This window comes from Lepisma saccharinum, chromosome 15 (assembly GCF_977018435.1).
Source record: "Lepisma saccharinum chromosome 15, izLepSacc3.1, whole genome shotgun sequence".
NCBI lineage: Eukaryota > Metazoa > Arthropoda > Insecta > Zygentoma > Lepismatidae > Lepisma > Lepisma saccharinum.
Window position 1 is genome coordinate 43003705 of NC_139243.1, and position 17982 is coordinate 43021686.

At 40.2% G+C, this 17982-nt stretch overlaps 1 protein-coding gene across 6 annotated transcripts in view; it reads left to right on the top strand.

Annotated features, from left to right (window-relative positions):
* The window catches only part of LOC145999692 (acetylcholine receptor subunit alpha-like), a 781663-nt gene that overhangs the window by 466384 nt on the left and 297297 nt on the right, over nt 1-17982 (top strand). For all 6 annotated transcript variants that reach the window (XM_083136909.1, XM_083136910.1, XM_083136912.1 and 3 more), the window contains exon 4: nt 15014-15058. In XM_083136909.1, coding sequence (XP_082993035.1) covers nt 15014-15058 — 45 coding nt within the window. The remainder of the gene's footprint in view (nt 1-15013; nt 15059-17982) is intronic.

The window sequence follows — 17982 nt, forward strand, 5'->3', positions numbered from 1 at the left end:
CACGTACAGTTGTCTGAAAAGTTCCTGTGCCCCTACTTAGATGTATCCTGTTGCGACCGTGTTGAAAGTTGCTTGGTAATGATTTCGTTTTCGTGGTTGGTATCCCTGCTCTGAGGTTACATGGAACGTTCGGTCGAATTCCTATGTCAGTCGTTGCGCCATTACGTGGCTGATGCGAGCGGATATAGTTACAGCGCTGAGGAACGGCTAGTGACGTGTGTGTGGGTGCACGAACGACAAAGCACGGGGCAAAACGATGTACTGTAACGTCATGCAAGTATATTATAATATATATAAATAAATACATATATTATGATAAATAAATATCAGGGGTAATATGTACTATGCAATATAATTTAAGGATATGGACATTTCTCGAACACGCATGGCCGCCACTGTACCGAAAGGAAGGTCTGGAGAATAACTCTAAATGTTCAGAGGAAACGTGGACGCTGACATTTGTATTAGAGTTGCCTTTGGTGCAACAACTAAGTTAGCTCAAAGAGACTGTCACGCCCACGCTTAGTAAGATGAAAGGATACGTTCTGGAGAGAGAGAGAGAGAGAGAGAGAGAGAGAGAGAGAGAGAGAGAGAGAGAGAGATAGAGTGAGAGAGTGAGAGAGGGTTCCGAATGTCCATCTTGCTTTTGGGAAGTGTCCGTTCATAACCCTACCCACTGAATTCAAGACTTGTCATTAACGCAAATACATCATACATTTCACCCTTCTGAATATAGCACCCAAGTCATACAAACACACTGTAAATGGGGGTGGAATTAGAGGGGGAATATAAAAATATTTTAACTGAGAAGTAATGGAGGGAACCCACACACAGGGTATCGCCAAAGAACACCGACAGAACGTGCACAGATCGTAAAAGGCCTCAAAGGAAACAACATTTTTCAGTAAAGTCTTGCTTGTTGACGCCTCGTTTTGAAGCTAGAATTCCTCCCAAAGTGTATTTTTATCATGAATGTATTCCACAATGCGTAACAGATTGACGGTCGTCCATTCAGTAGGGCGTCTCAGTTCCAAGCACTAAACCCGGATTAGATTCCCCGTGTAGGTGATCAGAAGGGGAAATGTTACCAAAAATGTTTGTAGATAAAAAAAAAAACGCCGACATTCACTCAGCTTCTAAAAAAATGGGCGCTTACAGCCCTAAGCTAAAGACGGCGAAAGCATATCATATCATATGTCATATCCCCACTATACGCTTTCATGATATGTTGAAATGTGCTTCTTCATTAAGCACAAAAGGACCGTTACTCTTCATTTGTTAGTTTAAAAATGGTGACAAAAACAATAGTCTCTTCATATATGGCGTGATGATATAGAGGGATAAAAAAAAATTACAAGGCCTGTCTTCCTTCATTGTACAGTTTTGTTCTGTGTTTATGCATCTCTAAACGCCAGCAGGTGAGAGAAAATAAACTATACCCCCCCCCCCCCACACACACACATATATACAGGGTGTTTCGTAAGTTCGTTTACAACGCTTGGGAGGTGATTGTACAAGTGAAAATAAGGTGGAAAGATCATGTAACGAAATTCCGGAAACGGCTTTGTTGCCGAGTTATTGACGTTTGAAAACGTGGGAAAATGATTTTCCGAAGTGAATAATGGCAAAACGGGTGGAGAGAAGTCGTCGGTGTAAGGCGGCCCACTAAGAAATTGGGTACGCTCTTGTCAAAAAATCACGCGGCAATGTTGTGCAATGTCGGCGCAAGGGATTCCCCAAAGGACGCGAACGAAGATGTTGACGTGAGTAGGGTGGGTGTGCGTTCTGCTTGAGCTAGTATCGACGAAAATTGGCATATGTTGAATGGCACCAAAAAACAAAGAAAATTTCCTGAGCGTAGGGCACCATGACGTAAAAACGAAAAAATGAACTGTCATAGGTTGCATACACTGAAGGCAACACAGTATGCTTAATGGAGATGTGAAGGGAACCTCATCACAGACGGTTTTCAAAGTGTCCACCATGTACAGTAGAGTGTCGATTATCCGAAGTAATTGGGGGACATGGGTGTTCGGAAAACTGGTTTGTTCGGATAATCGAACTGTACATGTTTATTTGCCAAAAAGAAGTACTGTACAGTAAATTTATTCATAAAAACAGGCATCTCTTTAAGTATGTATTACAAAGTAACGTACAAAGGCAACTTTAGTAGGAATATATAGTATGTGGTACAGTTTATTAAACAAAAATATGTACATATTACATACGCATTTTGCATGAACAATACACACAGTACACAAAATTAACGTTTAAAAAAATCCTTTATTTTGGTCTGTCTAAGCAAGCCTACACGCTTACGAGCAGCTAAGTCACGTACTTTTTCATTACAGATATCTGAAAGTGAGCGAGTACCAGGCGCGGCTCGTGCATAATTTTCCTGGGGGTTCACCAAAATTATGCAAAGTGGACTTATCTAAACCTTTTGAGACACTACACGCTTTTGTTCGTAGAGATAGTACTGGGAAAATTATCAAATTTTGGCCGGTAGATTACTGACAAAGTTGATTTGCTTTATGTTCAGATAACAGTGACAGCACCAAGGAGTGTGTGTGTAGGGGGCGATCATTTTAATTTAAGATTTTCGTATGGTATTGTATTTAGGGGTATCTCAGAATTCAGAAAATATTCTCGCCTCAATTTTGCCTCTTCCACTCTTGCCAACTCTTTTCTGGTCCCACTACTGTCAAATAGACTATATTATTGGAACTGGATCCTGAACCTACAGTTAAAAAATACAAATCTCTGCCTGCTAAAATGAGTATGTATCAGTAATCGAACCCAAGACCCCTTGATTACAAGATAATTCTTATATAACTATTCGAAAGTATATCGCTAAATCAAAGCGATTAGATTCTATTCTATGCAATATGTTAACTTCTCGCACAGCAACAACTACACTCCTTCCAATACACAATCCACCTCACTTCACTCAACGTATCACTATGCCATATATATTTCAATCACCAGCCATGCACTTCAAAACAAACTAACAAGTATGGAGACAATGACACGTAACAAAGTTAAATGCGCGCGTCCCTTCGAACACCCTCTCGCGCTAGAGTATAACTGATCGCACGAAACCCAAACAACTTTTTGGTCGTCTTCTGACGTAAGTGCGAAATGCCTTCATTGTTAGGTTATGCTTGAATAAATAGCAAATATTACATTTTTGGTCAAGCACGGTAAGCCCCGAAAATTGAGTGTAACTAAACCTAAAAAACCTAACATGTCAACGAAAGCATTTAGTCTGACGTAAGAAGACCAAAAGGTTGTTTAAGTCTTGTCCGATAAGCGACCACTCGCCCTCGCGCTATTTTTGACTTTTCGGCTCCTTCCACCTGAAGTGTTTCCATCTTAAAGATGAAAACTCTGAATGTGTAGGCAAGTTGTTTTCTATCATATTTATCTTATTTGTCCCATCATCTTTACTTCTAGCTTTCTTTCGGTGTTACCTCTACATTTATATTACACCCTCTTCATTAATCTAATAAGTCTTGTAAAATATAAAAATACAAAGAGAATGCCAAATGAATTCAAATTGAAACACATAGTGCAACACTTGAAGAGAGAAGAGCGTGATTCACTCCGGCTCGCTGGTGATCCTACGAACTGCGCATGTCCGTTTTGACGAGACTGCCTTCCCCCAGTCTCAGACTGCATGTATTTTCGCCATATGTACGCGTCGAGCTTCTGCTAGCCGTCCTAAGCTTTTAGCATGGTAGGGGTTGGCTTGCGGAGGTTCAGCGGAGGCTTTGCACGAAACGGAACTAGAGGGGAGCTGAGTGGCTCTGGCCCGCTGTTTCTCCTTCTCACTAAGAGAATTTGCCACTGTACGCTTATGAACTTCTTAGTTATTGTTTATTTTGTATATTACTGGGGGTTCACTGCACATTTGCGCTATACAGCCAACCGCGCCTGGCGAGTACACAGTTCGGTTAAGCGGTCGTTCGGTTGACCGACGTTCGGATAATCGACGCTCTACTGTACTTCCAAGCAGAGGCGACAACGGCGAATCAAGGATTGTCTAGTGCGACCCAACAACCCCGGCGTTTCTGCTATCGATGCTGCAGCTACATTGATACGGGCAACGATGTCCTCGGCTGACACGACAGGTGTCTCGTAAATGAGGCGTTTCATCTCTCCCCAGAGGAAGAAATCCAGGGGCGTAATATCAGGCGATCGAGGTGGCCATGTCACAAGCCCTCCCCTGCCAATGCACTGGTTGTGGAATACGGTATTGAGGTATTCCGATCGAAATGTGGGGGTGCACCGTCATGTTGAAACCACAGTCTTTGTCTCAATGCCAAGGGCACGTCCTCTAGTAGTTCAGGCAAAACCTCACTGAGAAATGCTTGATAAGTAGGTCCACATAGGCGAACATGGAGAATGCACGGTCCAATCAAATGGTCATGCAGTATCCCGCACCACACATTCACTGCAAATCTGTGCTGATGATGTGCCACTAGCAGTGCATGTGGATTTTCATGTTCCCACACATGACTGTTTTTACTATTGAACACACCAGTTTTCGCGAAGATAGCCTCATCAGTCCATAGTACCGTATTCTGAAAATTGGGGATTTCTGCCAGGACTCGCCACACATTCACATGGGAGGTGTTTCGTTCGTGGGCTAGTGCGCGCGTACTGGTGCCTGGATGATCCATCACTGCAGTTAGCACATCTTCAACAGACCGTCGTGTTTGCACACTTCGCGGTCGTCCAACTTCTCGACGAGGTGGCAACACTGATCCTGTTTCCCGAAGTCGAGTGTCTACAGTTTGAAATAAGGTGTGCGATGGTAACACCCTATTTGGAAAACTTGCCCCATACAGACGCCTTGTAGCACGGCCAATACCTCCAGCCTCCCCATAAATCAGATCCATGTCCGCCAGCTCTTGGGACGTGTATGCAGCCATCCCTTACACCGGGCTACAAGTGTTTTTGGCCGTTAACACTAGTACACTTCACAGAACACGAGGGGCTGTGGCTAAGAATGAACACGTAACACTGCTAGGTCAAATGTTTGCCCAACACTACTGTCCAAGAACCTCACATCTTTCCATGCAACCGTGAATGTTTAACAACCTGCTGCTGGCACAGCACCTGAAGCATGAATGGCGCAGACATGTGCGCTCCTTCATGAGGAAACCTGTTGGCGCCCCTAGCGGGAAATATGTACTTAACGTCAGATCAGACGGACACCCATCTGCCCTTCAGGGTATGCAACCTATGACAGTTCATTTTTTTAGTTTTTACGTCATGGTGCCCTTCGCTCAGGAATTGTTTTTTGCTTTTTGGTGCCATTCAACACATGCCAATTTTCGTCGATACCAGCTCACGCAGAACGCACACCCACCCCACTCCCGTCAACATCTTCGTTCGCGTTCTTTGGGGAATCCCTTGCGCCGACATTGCACAACATTGCCGCGTGATTTTTTGACAAGAGCGTACCCAATTTCTTAGTAGGCCGCCCAACACCGAGGACTTCTCTCCACTCGTTTTGCCATTATTCACTTCGGAAAATCATTTTCCCACGTTTTCAAACGTCAATAACTCGGCAACAAAGCCGTTTCCGGAATTTCGTTACATGAACTCTCCACCTTATTTTCACTAGTACAATCACCTCCCAAGCGTTGTAAACGAACACCCTGTATATATATATATATATATATATATATATATATATATATATATATATATAAGGCCTCTCCTTTGGCGTAGTTGTAACGTCGTCGTCGCCTTGTAATCAAGACGTCTTCTAGTTCAAAATCCGATGGAGGCACATAGTGGTTTGGATCCCACTTTTAATTGGAGGTCTAGTCCCGATTACGATAAATGTTCATTTGTTGAAGACAATTCATGTAATTTTTAAACTTTAATATTAAAATTCTGAACAGAGATTAAATGCATTCGTTATCCCGAATGTGTGTTTTACACGAACGAACTTAACAATTTTGACTCGTAGAAGTGGGACAGAAAGTTGGCAATGCTTTGTTGAGAGATGCATTATGAACAAAAAATAAGTTTCCCTATTTTATGTAAAAACTCAATATGATATCTCAAAGGTACCTGCAATAAATTAGGTTTTTAGTTCTTGAGATTTGCAAAATTAATTCCGAAACGTTAAAATCAAAGATGTTCCAGCACAGGGTTGGAAATTTTATTTTGACATACAATCTGAAGGTTGTTGGTCAAAGCGACGCCATTGACATAGCAGAAGAAGTTCAGAGTTCTTGGAATCTGGACAAGGTGAAATCTACTTGGGAAGAAGGAAAATCCCCAAGACAGAGAACTTTTGTTTACCGTTTGAAAAACTGAAGTTCTCAGACAAGTTTGCAGACTTGGAAAAAGCTGCGAGGAAAACATTTTCGATCGTAAAAAGCCTTCGCTACATTTCGGATTATGAAGTAAAACTTTTTTTTCAAACTGAGAGAAAACTTCCTATTTTTTAATAACAGTTAATTTCATTGCACACTTTCCCAGCATCTCTTGCAAAACTTTTATGCCTTCTTGCTATAAAGTCTATGTTATTCACACAGGCTAACCGGGATTTCAACTTTTTCGATAGTCGATGAATCTACAAGGATGTTATGCATGTACATACATCGACTTGACGGTAAGAGTACTGAAAATATTACAGATACAATATTTTTATAACAGTCTCTGTAGAAATTTATAAGCTACAATTTTTAAATTGTTGTTGCTAAGGGAATGGGTAGACAAAACTAAAAATAATTCACGTGAGAGACCCTTTTTCCTCAGGAGCCAGCATACGTTTCGTATACGAACAAAGGAAGACATGAATCCAACTAAGATCAAGCTACGCATTTTGAAATTTGGCCTTAAAATTTTTAATTAAAATAAGATTGGATTAAAAGTAATTAACTCCTGTGCAGGAGGACTTTCTAAAGAGGGCTCAATCAGTTACTCCATGAATAACTGTGCAATACATTCTAATATACAGTAGACTCTACCACACCACTTCAGATTTTCAAATTCGGCTAGTAAGAGTGAAATAAATTATAATGGTATTTTTATTATTTTGACCTAATGATAGACGTGATCCAGAAAATACAAAGCACATACAAGTGTTGCCCACTAGACGAGACGAGACACGAGACGGGACAAGCGTTTCAAAATTCGAGACGAGACGAGACTGACCACCTGTCTCGTCTCGTTTTCGAGACGAGACTCAGGGCGGAACGAGACGGTTCGTGAAAAGTCTCGTCTCGTCTCGAAAAAAATACAAACAAGATAATTAATCAGTTGCGAATATTTATTTACTCTAAGTAAAGGATATTCTTTGGAAACCCAAATCAGCGTCTATTACATAAAAAAAGGCTGGCTATCTTATTTAGTTTTTATACTCTTCCGAAATCGAGTATTACTTCCATTTTTCAATGTATTCAAGCTTCGTAATTTTAAGCTGTAATAGTACTGCAGATAGAAGTACTTTGCTAAAATACCGATTCAGATATCTATCTGTATAAAAATATTGCGTGAGAGAAGAATTCTCGATAATTTATTTGAATGGAAAATTTATGAAAAATATTGTAAACCTTACGAAAATTACGAAAATTGCGGGCTTTGTTTGCTTTTCCATAGTAACGAAATTTATTATTTGTATATCCTTAAAACAGCTTAAATATATTTAACGCCTTTAAAGTAAAAACTACTGCTATAACGCGCAGGGTGGTATTTGTAGGGGGATGGGGGGATTTCCCCCCTCTGGGTACTTGTATCACCCTTCTGCTTGATAAATTTTATCCATGGGGGGAAATGTTATATGGCATAAAGTCATTATCTCATGCTGTCCCTAGACAGTCAGTAGAATTTCCCCCCACTGGAAATTTGTTAAATACCACACTGAACAGTTAAGTGAGACATGCAATAGTTGTTATCTTAACAACACGATTATTCCCGCACAAGAAATAAAGAATATTCCACATAAAATCGTGACATCTAAGGAACGGACCTAAAGCAAATTTTGTAGTCTCATGTAAGGAAGTGATGTGATTTTTAACATGCAACCTCCCTTGCTATTTGTAATATTGCGCCATCCAAACCCCCTCGCGGTCAGTAATCATTTTCTCTAGGTATCTCTCACCAGCACAAACAGTTCATTCATTGCGACCCCTCTTCTCAAAATCAACAGCTTCATCCTCAGTACTGGTTGCAAACTCTAAAGATTTCGCACCAAAAACCTGGTAATAGGCCGATATAGTTGACGTAAAGAATCTATATTGCCTGAAGTGAAAGGAGTAAAAAGCGAAATGCAAGAGGCACTTCTAAATGAATAAATATAATCATCAGAACCGAAGCGACATGACGAGAGGGACGTGTCGCTTGTCGCTTTCGTGTCGCTCGGACTTGACCGTTTTCTAATGTAGTGCAACGTGTCGCCTCTGTCCGTTGGTAGCGCATGCGTGGGGAAAGCCTGCTTAGAGACTAAAGGAGCTTGTGTCGCTTGTCGCCTGTCCATTCGGTGCAAAACCCTTGTGTCGCTTGGGGATTTCACCGATCGAACGCAGGCTTGCACGGCGTCTCATGCCGCCACGGTGTGCAATACTGCTGTTGATGGGCTAGTTCCAAAGCAGCATGTGTCGCGTGTCGCTTCGGTTTGAACTCTCCCTTACATGAAACCTTGCAACGGAAGCGACGCAATAAAATGTTCGGAGTCGATTGTCGCTTGCGTGTTGAACGGATTAGACCATTTTCTGAATACCGTGTGTCATGTTGCCTCGGTCTGTTAGTTGGTAGTGTATACTATGGGGTGAATATTTGCCTATATACGGAAAGGGCTCGTGTTGATCGTAACTTCGGTGCAAACTCCCCATGCGGCTTGTCGCCTGTCGCTTGTTGCTTCGACCTGAAAGCTCCCTTAGTGTACGATGGATAAAAGAGTTGATTGAAGGCAGAAAAACAACAAAGTAGATTTCATTCACTACCTATTGGTAATGAACAAACATTATATTAAATACTAGATCATTGCCCGTCGTTGTTCGGGTATTTATTTATCCCAATCTTCTATTAACCCTCGAGTACTCGCGTGGCATCCCGTAACACGGATACTCGCGCGGGTGACATTTGTCACCCATAAGGTATTTTATTTATTTCGAAAAGACTAATTATAGTATGGAGGATTTTTTTGTTTTGTTATATTTACAATCTATTCTAGTGACACTTAAAAGTGTTTTTTGTATTATTTTTGTATCAAACAGGTGTTGTAAGAAAATAATTACCAAATCGTTCTTTAACAAAATTTTGCATGGAAAAAATATCTTAAACTTTAGGCTACCATAACTTTTTTTTAATGCAGGGTAACATTGTAAAATTCCTTGCTCATCTGAAAGACAGCTTTATTGGTAATCCATAAACATATATATTAACATATTTTTGGCTAATGTTACAAGGCAAAAGAAATCGCTAAAGCGTACCCTGCATTTTACATATGAAAAAAAGTATAGTCACAACAATGTTTGTTGCTCGTAATATTTTTTTACGCATATTGTAGGTTGAAAATTTTAATGTAATAACTAGACCTATAATGTCCTTATTTTGTTTCACATTTTGGATATCCAGATTGAAATGAATGTTTAACTACAGAAATACATTTGTACATAAGAATACTAAGAAGTCAGCAATATTTTACAGTTGCAATGTTCGTATTACCTTAGTCCCATTCCAAGCATTGAGTACAAACAATTGATGAATGATCATTACAGATATGACCAAGGATATGACGGTCACATTTTTCACAATGTTTTCTGGTCGTTTTGTCTCTCGCCCTCCCACACAGATAGCAGTGACCTCTACTGTTACCTTGTTGTCTGCGCTCAGGCTGAAGAGTTTCTTCGATTACAAGAAGGGCCTTCCCTCTTCTCTTCAGATGTACAGGGATGAAAGAAAGCTGGATTAGACTCTCAATAAGAGGTTTTATGAGTTCCAAAGCCAAACTTTTCAGGAATTCTCGTCTTGCAGGTGGTTTAGCTGCATCATTGTTGAACTTGTAAATGATTGAGGCCTTGACCACAAGTTTTGCCATACAAGTTCTAGGACTTCTCTGATAGGCGCAAGCCGATCAATTTCTCTTCGGTGCGTACGATCTCTGATGTCATCAAAACGAAGACATCGCATGACAAAATGAAATCTATTCTCACTCATGGCAAGATAACAGACTTCCACACCAGTCCCTGCAGAGTTGTCCCGCACCTGCTTAGTTTTTTTCCTGTTACTCCCCAAACAGCCGGTTAGTAGCAAAATGCCTATGAAAGCACGAATTTCAATAAACATTCGTGTGTTTGGCGTCCCGCTCTCGGCTAAAATGCTCCTTTATATGGTAAATATAAATGTTGGTTGATGTAACTATAGTTCCAATAACGTTAAAAAGTACAAAGCAATCAAGTGCACTGCTTGCTTCCCTACCCTGTCCAGTTGGTCCTGGAAGCCGCAAAATAATGTTGTCAGCTCTGGTTCGTATATTTCTGGGCTGAGGGGATAGTTTCTCCACTTCATTACATTTTTAAACTGGTCTCTTAAAATGTATAAATTTGCAAATGCGATGTCCTCTTCATCACTGGATTCTTCTTCCGCATTTGGCGCCCGGTCATTTTTGGCATTTTTCACTTGGTCCTTTTGTGGCTCACCTTCTTCTTCGGTGTCAAAGAGATCGTCCTGGACATCTAAATGGTCATCTCCACCATCGTCACTATCATTTTCCACAACATCGTCCTCATCGGAACTCTCACCAAGCAATACGTCCAAAATAAGATAGTTATTACAGAGTCGTGGACGCTTGGTGAATTCATAACGCCGTTAATCGCGCGGGGGACAAGTGTCACCCAACTGACTTTCAAGCGCAATAACACGGGCCAATCCTCACTACAACATACAAACGCACACTAGTCAGGTAGCTGGAAATGTAGACGGAAGGTACTGAAGCCCCTACCCCTCACCTCCTCCACACTACTTGGCGGTAACGAAAACAAAGGGGCTGGGTGACAATGGTCACCCGCGCGAGTACTGGAGGGGAAACCAATGAATTCTAACTATAGTGTAAAATGAACTTGGAGTTGAACGGCATTGGGAGTGTCACTATTCATCTTAGCGACTCCGAAAACTATGGATTCCACACTAATATCGGTCGTTTTACATGTCACCCCCTTCTCATCCCCTTCCCTAGGGGTGCCAGAGGTGTATTGGAGTTGAACGGCATTGGGAGTGTCACTATTCATCTTAGCGACCCCGAAAACTATTGATTCCACACTAATATCGGTCGTTTTTGTATTACTTTTACATGTCTCTCCCTTCCCACCTCACCCCTAGGGGTGCCAGGGGTGTCTTGGAGTTGAACGACAATGGGAGTGTCACTCTGCATCTTATCGACCCCGAAAACTATGAATTCCACACTAATATCGGTCGTTTTACATGTCACCTCCTTCGCACGACCACCCCTAGGGGTGCCAGGGGTGTCTTGCCCACACAGTATTTCTTTCCAGAGTGTAGTTCATATGTGTACTAAGTTTGATCGTCGTGAATGTCACCAATTAGCTTAGCGACTCCAAAAACTATGGATTCGACACTAATCTTGGTAATTTTTGACATTTCAATTTTCACCCCCTCTCAATCCGATTTAAAGAATTAGTATACGAACTGCAAAGTACCGACTACACGAGCAACAGCTACAATGACCATGAAATAGTCAATGACATCGTATTTGTGTAGCATTCCTCCCATTTATAACACACAAACATCAACACCTATTACAACAATGCCTACCTTATGAGCTTAACCAAGAAGTGAAGAAATATTTTACAGCAGTAAACACACACAATTGCTCACGTCAACGGTATGTTTCTAATCGCTTTGTCACTATGAATATAGAGTAAACACTGTACCCGTCCCCTACTGTCTGCACAAGGCATGGGGTCACTCAGTGAGAATAGTAAAATACATTACCACGCCATATGTTCAGCGCTGGAGACAGTAAACCTTAGGGCGTTTCGGTTTGCAGGCCGATCCGATTTTGAGGACTCCACTCTACATGCAAAATACCCATCATCGCCAGTTCTCGTACCCAGCGTTATATGAGAAACGCATATGTAATATAAACGCATTCCTTAACGGTAACACTTACAATATTTTGAAGAATAAGGGTATTATATTTTGGCATTAAAATCGCATATATATAACATGGACATGTTTCATATTGGAGATGAGAAATAGAGGGACCAGACTGGGAAGTAGGGGCCGCTAAAACATCCACCTTGCACGGGTGAATTTTTTTTATCTTGAGCCGCCTCTGATTTGAACCTTTGACCATTTGACAGCCCTCGTAGGGAGTGTTCATGTACAAAGCACTCCTCTAATGAACTTCTATAGAACCGAAAATAGCTAAATAAACCATTAATGCCTACAGTCCTATTTTGACTTGAAAAATGGCTTCTTAAACCTCTCGCGTAACATTGAAAACAACTCTTAATAAGAACGACCCTTAATTTCCGCTACAAAGGTTTTGAGATTCTTCAACCTTGAAACCTTGAACGAATCCGAGCGTCAAGACAAGGAATGCAACAGCAAGGGGTGTTAACAGCTGTGCAAATTTTCGTCATCTAACTCTATCTTCCAGCCTGCATCACGAAATTGGAACAACGTAGAGTGAACCGAATGGATGAGGCGTTCTCCGTTGTTAAACACTGTACTTCCCAGGCAATTAAAGGGACCGTAGGTGAAGTATACAGAACAAAAGTGCAGGCTCTTTCGGGACGGAATCCTAGCTCCAAAATTATTTACTTGTTAAAACTGAACCGGCATTATTCCCGGCCTCAAACAGCGTAATACCGCAAACAAATTCCAAGAATACCTCCGTCTGATTGGCTGTTTCGAGTGCATGCTGTGACGAGTAGGAAAGGCAACCCTGCAAGTGTCCAATCACATTACCTATTTTCCCCGTTGACACAACAGTTAGGTGAAAGGGAAGGGTTTTCGCCGGAAAATACAAGTGCCCTAGTATACTAGGCTGTTTATCAAGGAGAGAGGACCCCTGCGAACCTGACTGCGCTTTGAGTTTTCTTAGCATACTTTATGCACAGATAGACTAATCGGGACTTCACCTACAGCTTAAAGTGGGATTCGAACCATTATGTGCCTCTAACGGATATCGAACCTACGGCCTCTTCGTTACCACTACGCCTCGGGAGTAAGCGGCAGGTGCATTTATGAAGTTTGCACAAATAACTTCCTGCGACTTAGAGAGAAGGTTCTCCATGGACACTTCTTGGTTGAAACGATCACATTGAAAGTTAATAGGATTGTTACAATCCAAAAGTGTCCGTGACTGTACATGCGCCTATTCACGGACGACTGGGAGAACTTCAACACGAAGAACATTGAAAAGCATATGGTGGTGCAGTACTTCAAAATATGATAAAGATTTTGTATTCGACAAACTGTAACTTTTGATAATCAAAGAATAGAATTCATTGTACTGTTGTACTGTAAATACTGCATTTTTGTATACACATTGCATATAAAACTAGTTATTTCATAAAATTATTAGTTAATAGATACAGCTATTTACGATAAGCATACAAAATCCCAAATCTCTCTTTTTAGCACCTGCAAATCCGTTTCCTAGTCATTACACACATGAACAAGACCCCGGGCGACAAGGAAGATTACACAGGATTATAATGCCTGTGTACCTAGTCGCCAGAACCCCAATAGCCTGCAAAAATACAGTTTATATATTGTACTGGGTTTAAGACTGAGGTTGACATTTTGCTCTATTTTGAAAAGGCCACTCTTTACACTCCAATAGGTGAGAATGAAAACGACTTGCATTGAGTGGTCTAAAGGTGTAAGAAGTGAGGACTGTGAACATATCTTTCCTTGTACAAAATTCAACGTTTATATCACAGACGGTAAATGCCAATAAGTGAAGCTGTCAATAATTCTGAAGAATCAAATATTTTCGCCTGTTTCTTAATTTGCTTTTCTTTATTTCTGTACATAATGGTTCCTTTTGGAAAGGACAAGGTAACTTCCTGTTCGTAATGAATTTCTTTTATGATCTATTCTATTTAAGATATTTAAACAAAAGACCCGTATTTTATATTGTATGTTCTTCATATCGGACCTATTGTACCCCAATTTTATATTTTCAGTGCAAGTAACAAAGCGCCAACACGTTTTGTAGTGTGTACTATGCATAAAAACATATTTTTAACTAAAATGGTTAAGGATAAGGTAATAGATTTAAAAAAAATCAAGGATATTACTTTCAGTTGTTTTCGGAATGAAAAAGTACAAACGAGACATGGGCGACGAGAAAATTGCAAAGACCATGTGAAACAACTACGTATAATTTAGTCTAAAATTGAAAACTCTGAGCAACTTCCCTAGCAGTACACGTTAAATCAAAACTTTGTTAGACACATTTTAGAAAAACATCAGTTTTTTTACGTGCAGAGTTTCATGTTTTGTACAAAATTGAAACGACTTATTCTGGCCTGTAATTTGGCATTGGGTAATTGTTGTTTGTTAAAATAATAACCAACTTTTGTTATGAACTCTGTATTTCACTGAGTAGGAAAACCATTGTCGTTACTTGATCTCGTATTATATAGGATGGAAAATTGTGTATAATAAGTTATTTCCACAGTTATTATGTGGAAATAATCCATAAAACATCAAATATATTAACTTGATATGAAACCGTTTCTCGTTTAATTTCTCATGATTGGCATAGGTTATCAATAGCAGTTTTTTACCGTTTGTAAATTCAATTGTGCAAAGGAATTCTATGCATTAATTTATGATATGATTCCTAATTAGTTCAAATCATATGACACGATTTGGTTTATAGTTTTGTAGAACATGTGTAATTAAAATTAATTTATTTGATATTTGAGGATCCCTTTAAAAATGCTTAACATAAATTGCTATTAGGGAATGCAAGTGATTTTGCTAATATACTATTCTTTCTTTTCAGAATTTGAAAAATCAAATAATGACAACAAATCTCTGGGTGGAACAGGTGAGTGTTGTATACTAATCTTTTTAGGTGAAATTCTTAATGTGAAGTCTGTTAGAATGTGAGTAAGGGATGTTCATATTTCGAAATGTTTAAGTCGTTTTAATCTGCCTAATAGAAGTTAATTGAAATTCTTTCATCAATTGAAAATATCCTTGCTCATCCTCTAAATTCTAACACTGTCTAAAGTTACTTGAGATATCATTTAGTGAGTTAAATTACTGATTATGTTTTGGACATTCAGAAGCAGTTGCGTAGCCATAAGTTTGGTAAGGAGTCTCACGCTTGGAATTGTGTCTGTCGTTTACATTTCTGTGTATATCAGTATGGATGTCACATCGTAACTTATTAGGTGTGCAAATTAATTCTCGGCCTAGCCGATTTTGCGTCCTCGCATTGTAATCAAAGAGTCCCTGGTTCGATTCCCGATAAAAGCACATAGTGGTTTGATCCCACTTTAAACTGTAGGTCTAGTCACGATTAGCCTCACTGTGTATAAAGTTAACTTAAAACACCAATTCAATCAATCAAGACATAATTCTCGGCCATTTCTAAAGAGATAAAATGTTTATTAGTGAAATATGATCTTACAACTGAAACGGCGAAGTGATCTCTATTGGAATTTGTACACTTTTATCATATTTCGCGCAGCTAGCGAATCCCCTGGCGATAGAAAGACTGCGGTTTAGAGTCTATATACTTAAAAATGTTATTTTCCACCTCTTGAATGTTTCCGAAATGGAATACATTAGGTGGTGTTGCATGTACCGGAACAGGAGAGTCTGAAGAGGCCAGGTCAGGTCAGTAAGCCGCATGAGAAGGATCTTTCCTGACCAATGGAAAGAGTGTCCCTTTAGTTCCTTCTCCCGTATGCGGCATGGTGTTATCATGCAGTAGTACCACCTGCCTAGTCCCTTGGTATTTTCCCTCTCAATTTCGTTTCTCGAACGAATCGGTTGTCTTTGGATTTTCGTTCAAAGTTGCTCAAATTATTTTTCTTCCACTTCTTTTAGCTGTCCAGGACGCTGTTAATATTTCAGATTGAAATCTCAGAATCGCTGAGACCAATTCTTGCAGATGTTGTATGATACGACATCTTTACTCAAGACCGAACAAATCATTTCCTTTGCCTCAACGTAATTTTTCTTCAGATGATAAGAAAATGCATGCAGTGCTTGATGTGTTGCTTATTGAGGGACATTGTGCTCGCTACTGCTTCTTTATGTTAAGTCATCTGCTATCAGGTGTTTGAGTGCCCAAACATGACGGCGAAAGTTCCAATTTGAAGACAAGTTTAATTTAGGGGCAGATAATTAATTTATACAGTTGGATGCACAAGTATTCCTCGACAAATTGTCCATGACTATATTCATTACTTTTTCTTACATCGCACATGTTTTTAAGAAATGAATTTTTGCGTGTGTTGTTGCAGAGGTTGCCAGCAGCTTGTTTGGCGATTTCTTTCAATTCATGAAACTCTCATAACGTAAAACAGAGATAATACATACGGTGATGGAAAATTTCCTCTGTAATACTTATGCATCCCACCGTACAACTAATGATATACAGTTCATCGCTGCGAGATACTAGGCAGCGTCGACGACATCACTCTATTACTGATACGGTATGTGGTAAAAATACACTCGTGCATATGTCTAATTATAACATTATATTGATGATTTGTTTTATTTGGTGGTGTTATATGTTTACAATAGTAGAAAATTTCGAAAATGATAATGCTTGCAATGGAAGTATTGAGTAACAAAGTTATTTTATTTTTGTAGAAAGCTATCTTGATCACTTGTAGAAACAAGATATTCTGCTGTTTACAACGTAGGATCTGAGCTGTTTGTTGGAAATATGGCGCAATGAATTGGGAAGTTGTTCAATGAATATCATCCACTCAATTCAAAAATAAAAGAATGCCTTATGTGTACGAACAGTCTACATGGTAAGGGAGACTGAGCGAGCATGGATGGATTTCTATAAACTGGGAACAAGATCAAGATGAATCCTTTGGAGAAAATGGATGGAGTAAAATCCCTGGTCAAACGTGAAAAAAAATGCCTTTCTTCTGGCGTTTTTTCGTCAGGAGAGTGTAACTAGATGTGACAGGCCCACTTTCTCAACCGCCGAATCCGCATCACAAAGAACAGAGATCGATTCCCGGACCAGCCAGCCGAGCGAGGGATTTCTTGGCCTCTCCTCAGTCACTCAGAACCAAACACCAGAATGACGTCTTAATGGAGGGTCGAATGTAATTTATTTCTTTCATTTCCTTCCCCTTAAGTTTCTCTCCGCCTCCAATCATCCATCACGGTAACCCTTTTAACCATGTGAACCTCTCCAGTTTTCCCCAGGAGCCATAGATTTATATATTCATTCATTTGAGAATGGAGACGCTGGGTATGGTCCTCCAATGTAGGTATATGTAATGTAGAAAAGAACTAGAATCGATGCCAGGTTTGAGAGCTAGCAGTTTTGCTATACTCAATCCAGAATATCTCTGTAGCAAGGTTTTCGCGCAAGTAGTGACGTAAGATGGCTCCATCAATGAACACGTGAGAGGGAATGGGATTGCTTCGAGGGAGAAAAACGATTGTGGTTACCAGCCTTCGTAGCAGCGTGTACTGTTGTGCTCTGCCCACTAGATTTCCCTCCTTCTCTGCCGCTTCCACGGTCTAGCTCCAAGGATATCCGAGACAGAGTATGCATAAATGCTTCTACAAGTCATGCAGCATTTTTATAGCAGACAATACTTTGCACGGAAGCATTTCCTGTAACATTAGGGCAGGGCTGGATTAACCTATGGGCAACTGGTGCAATTGCCCCGGTGCCCCCCACCAAAAGGAAGCTGTGAAGGGCCTCTACCAAAAACAAATCTCTTAACCAGCTGGTTATGCTTGTGAAAATTTATATAAGAAGTT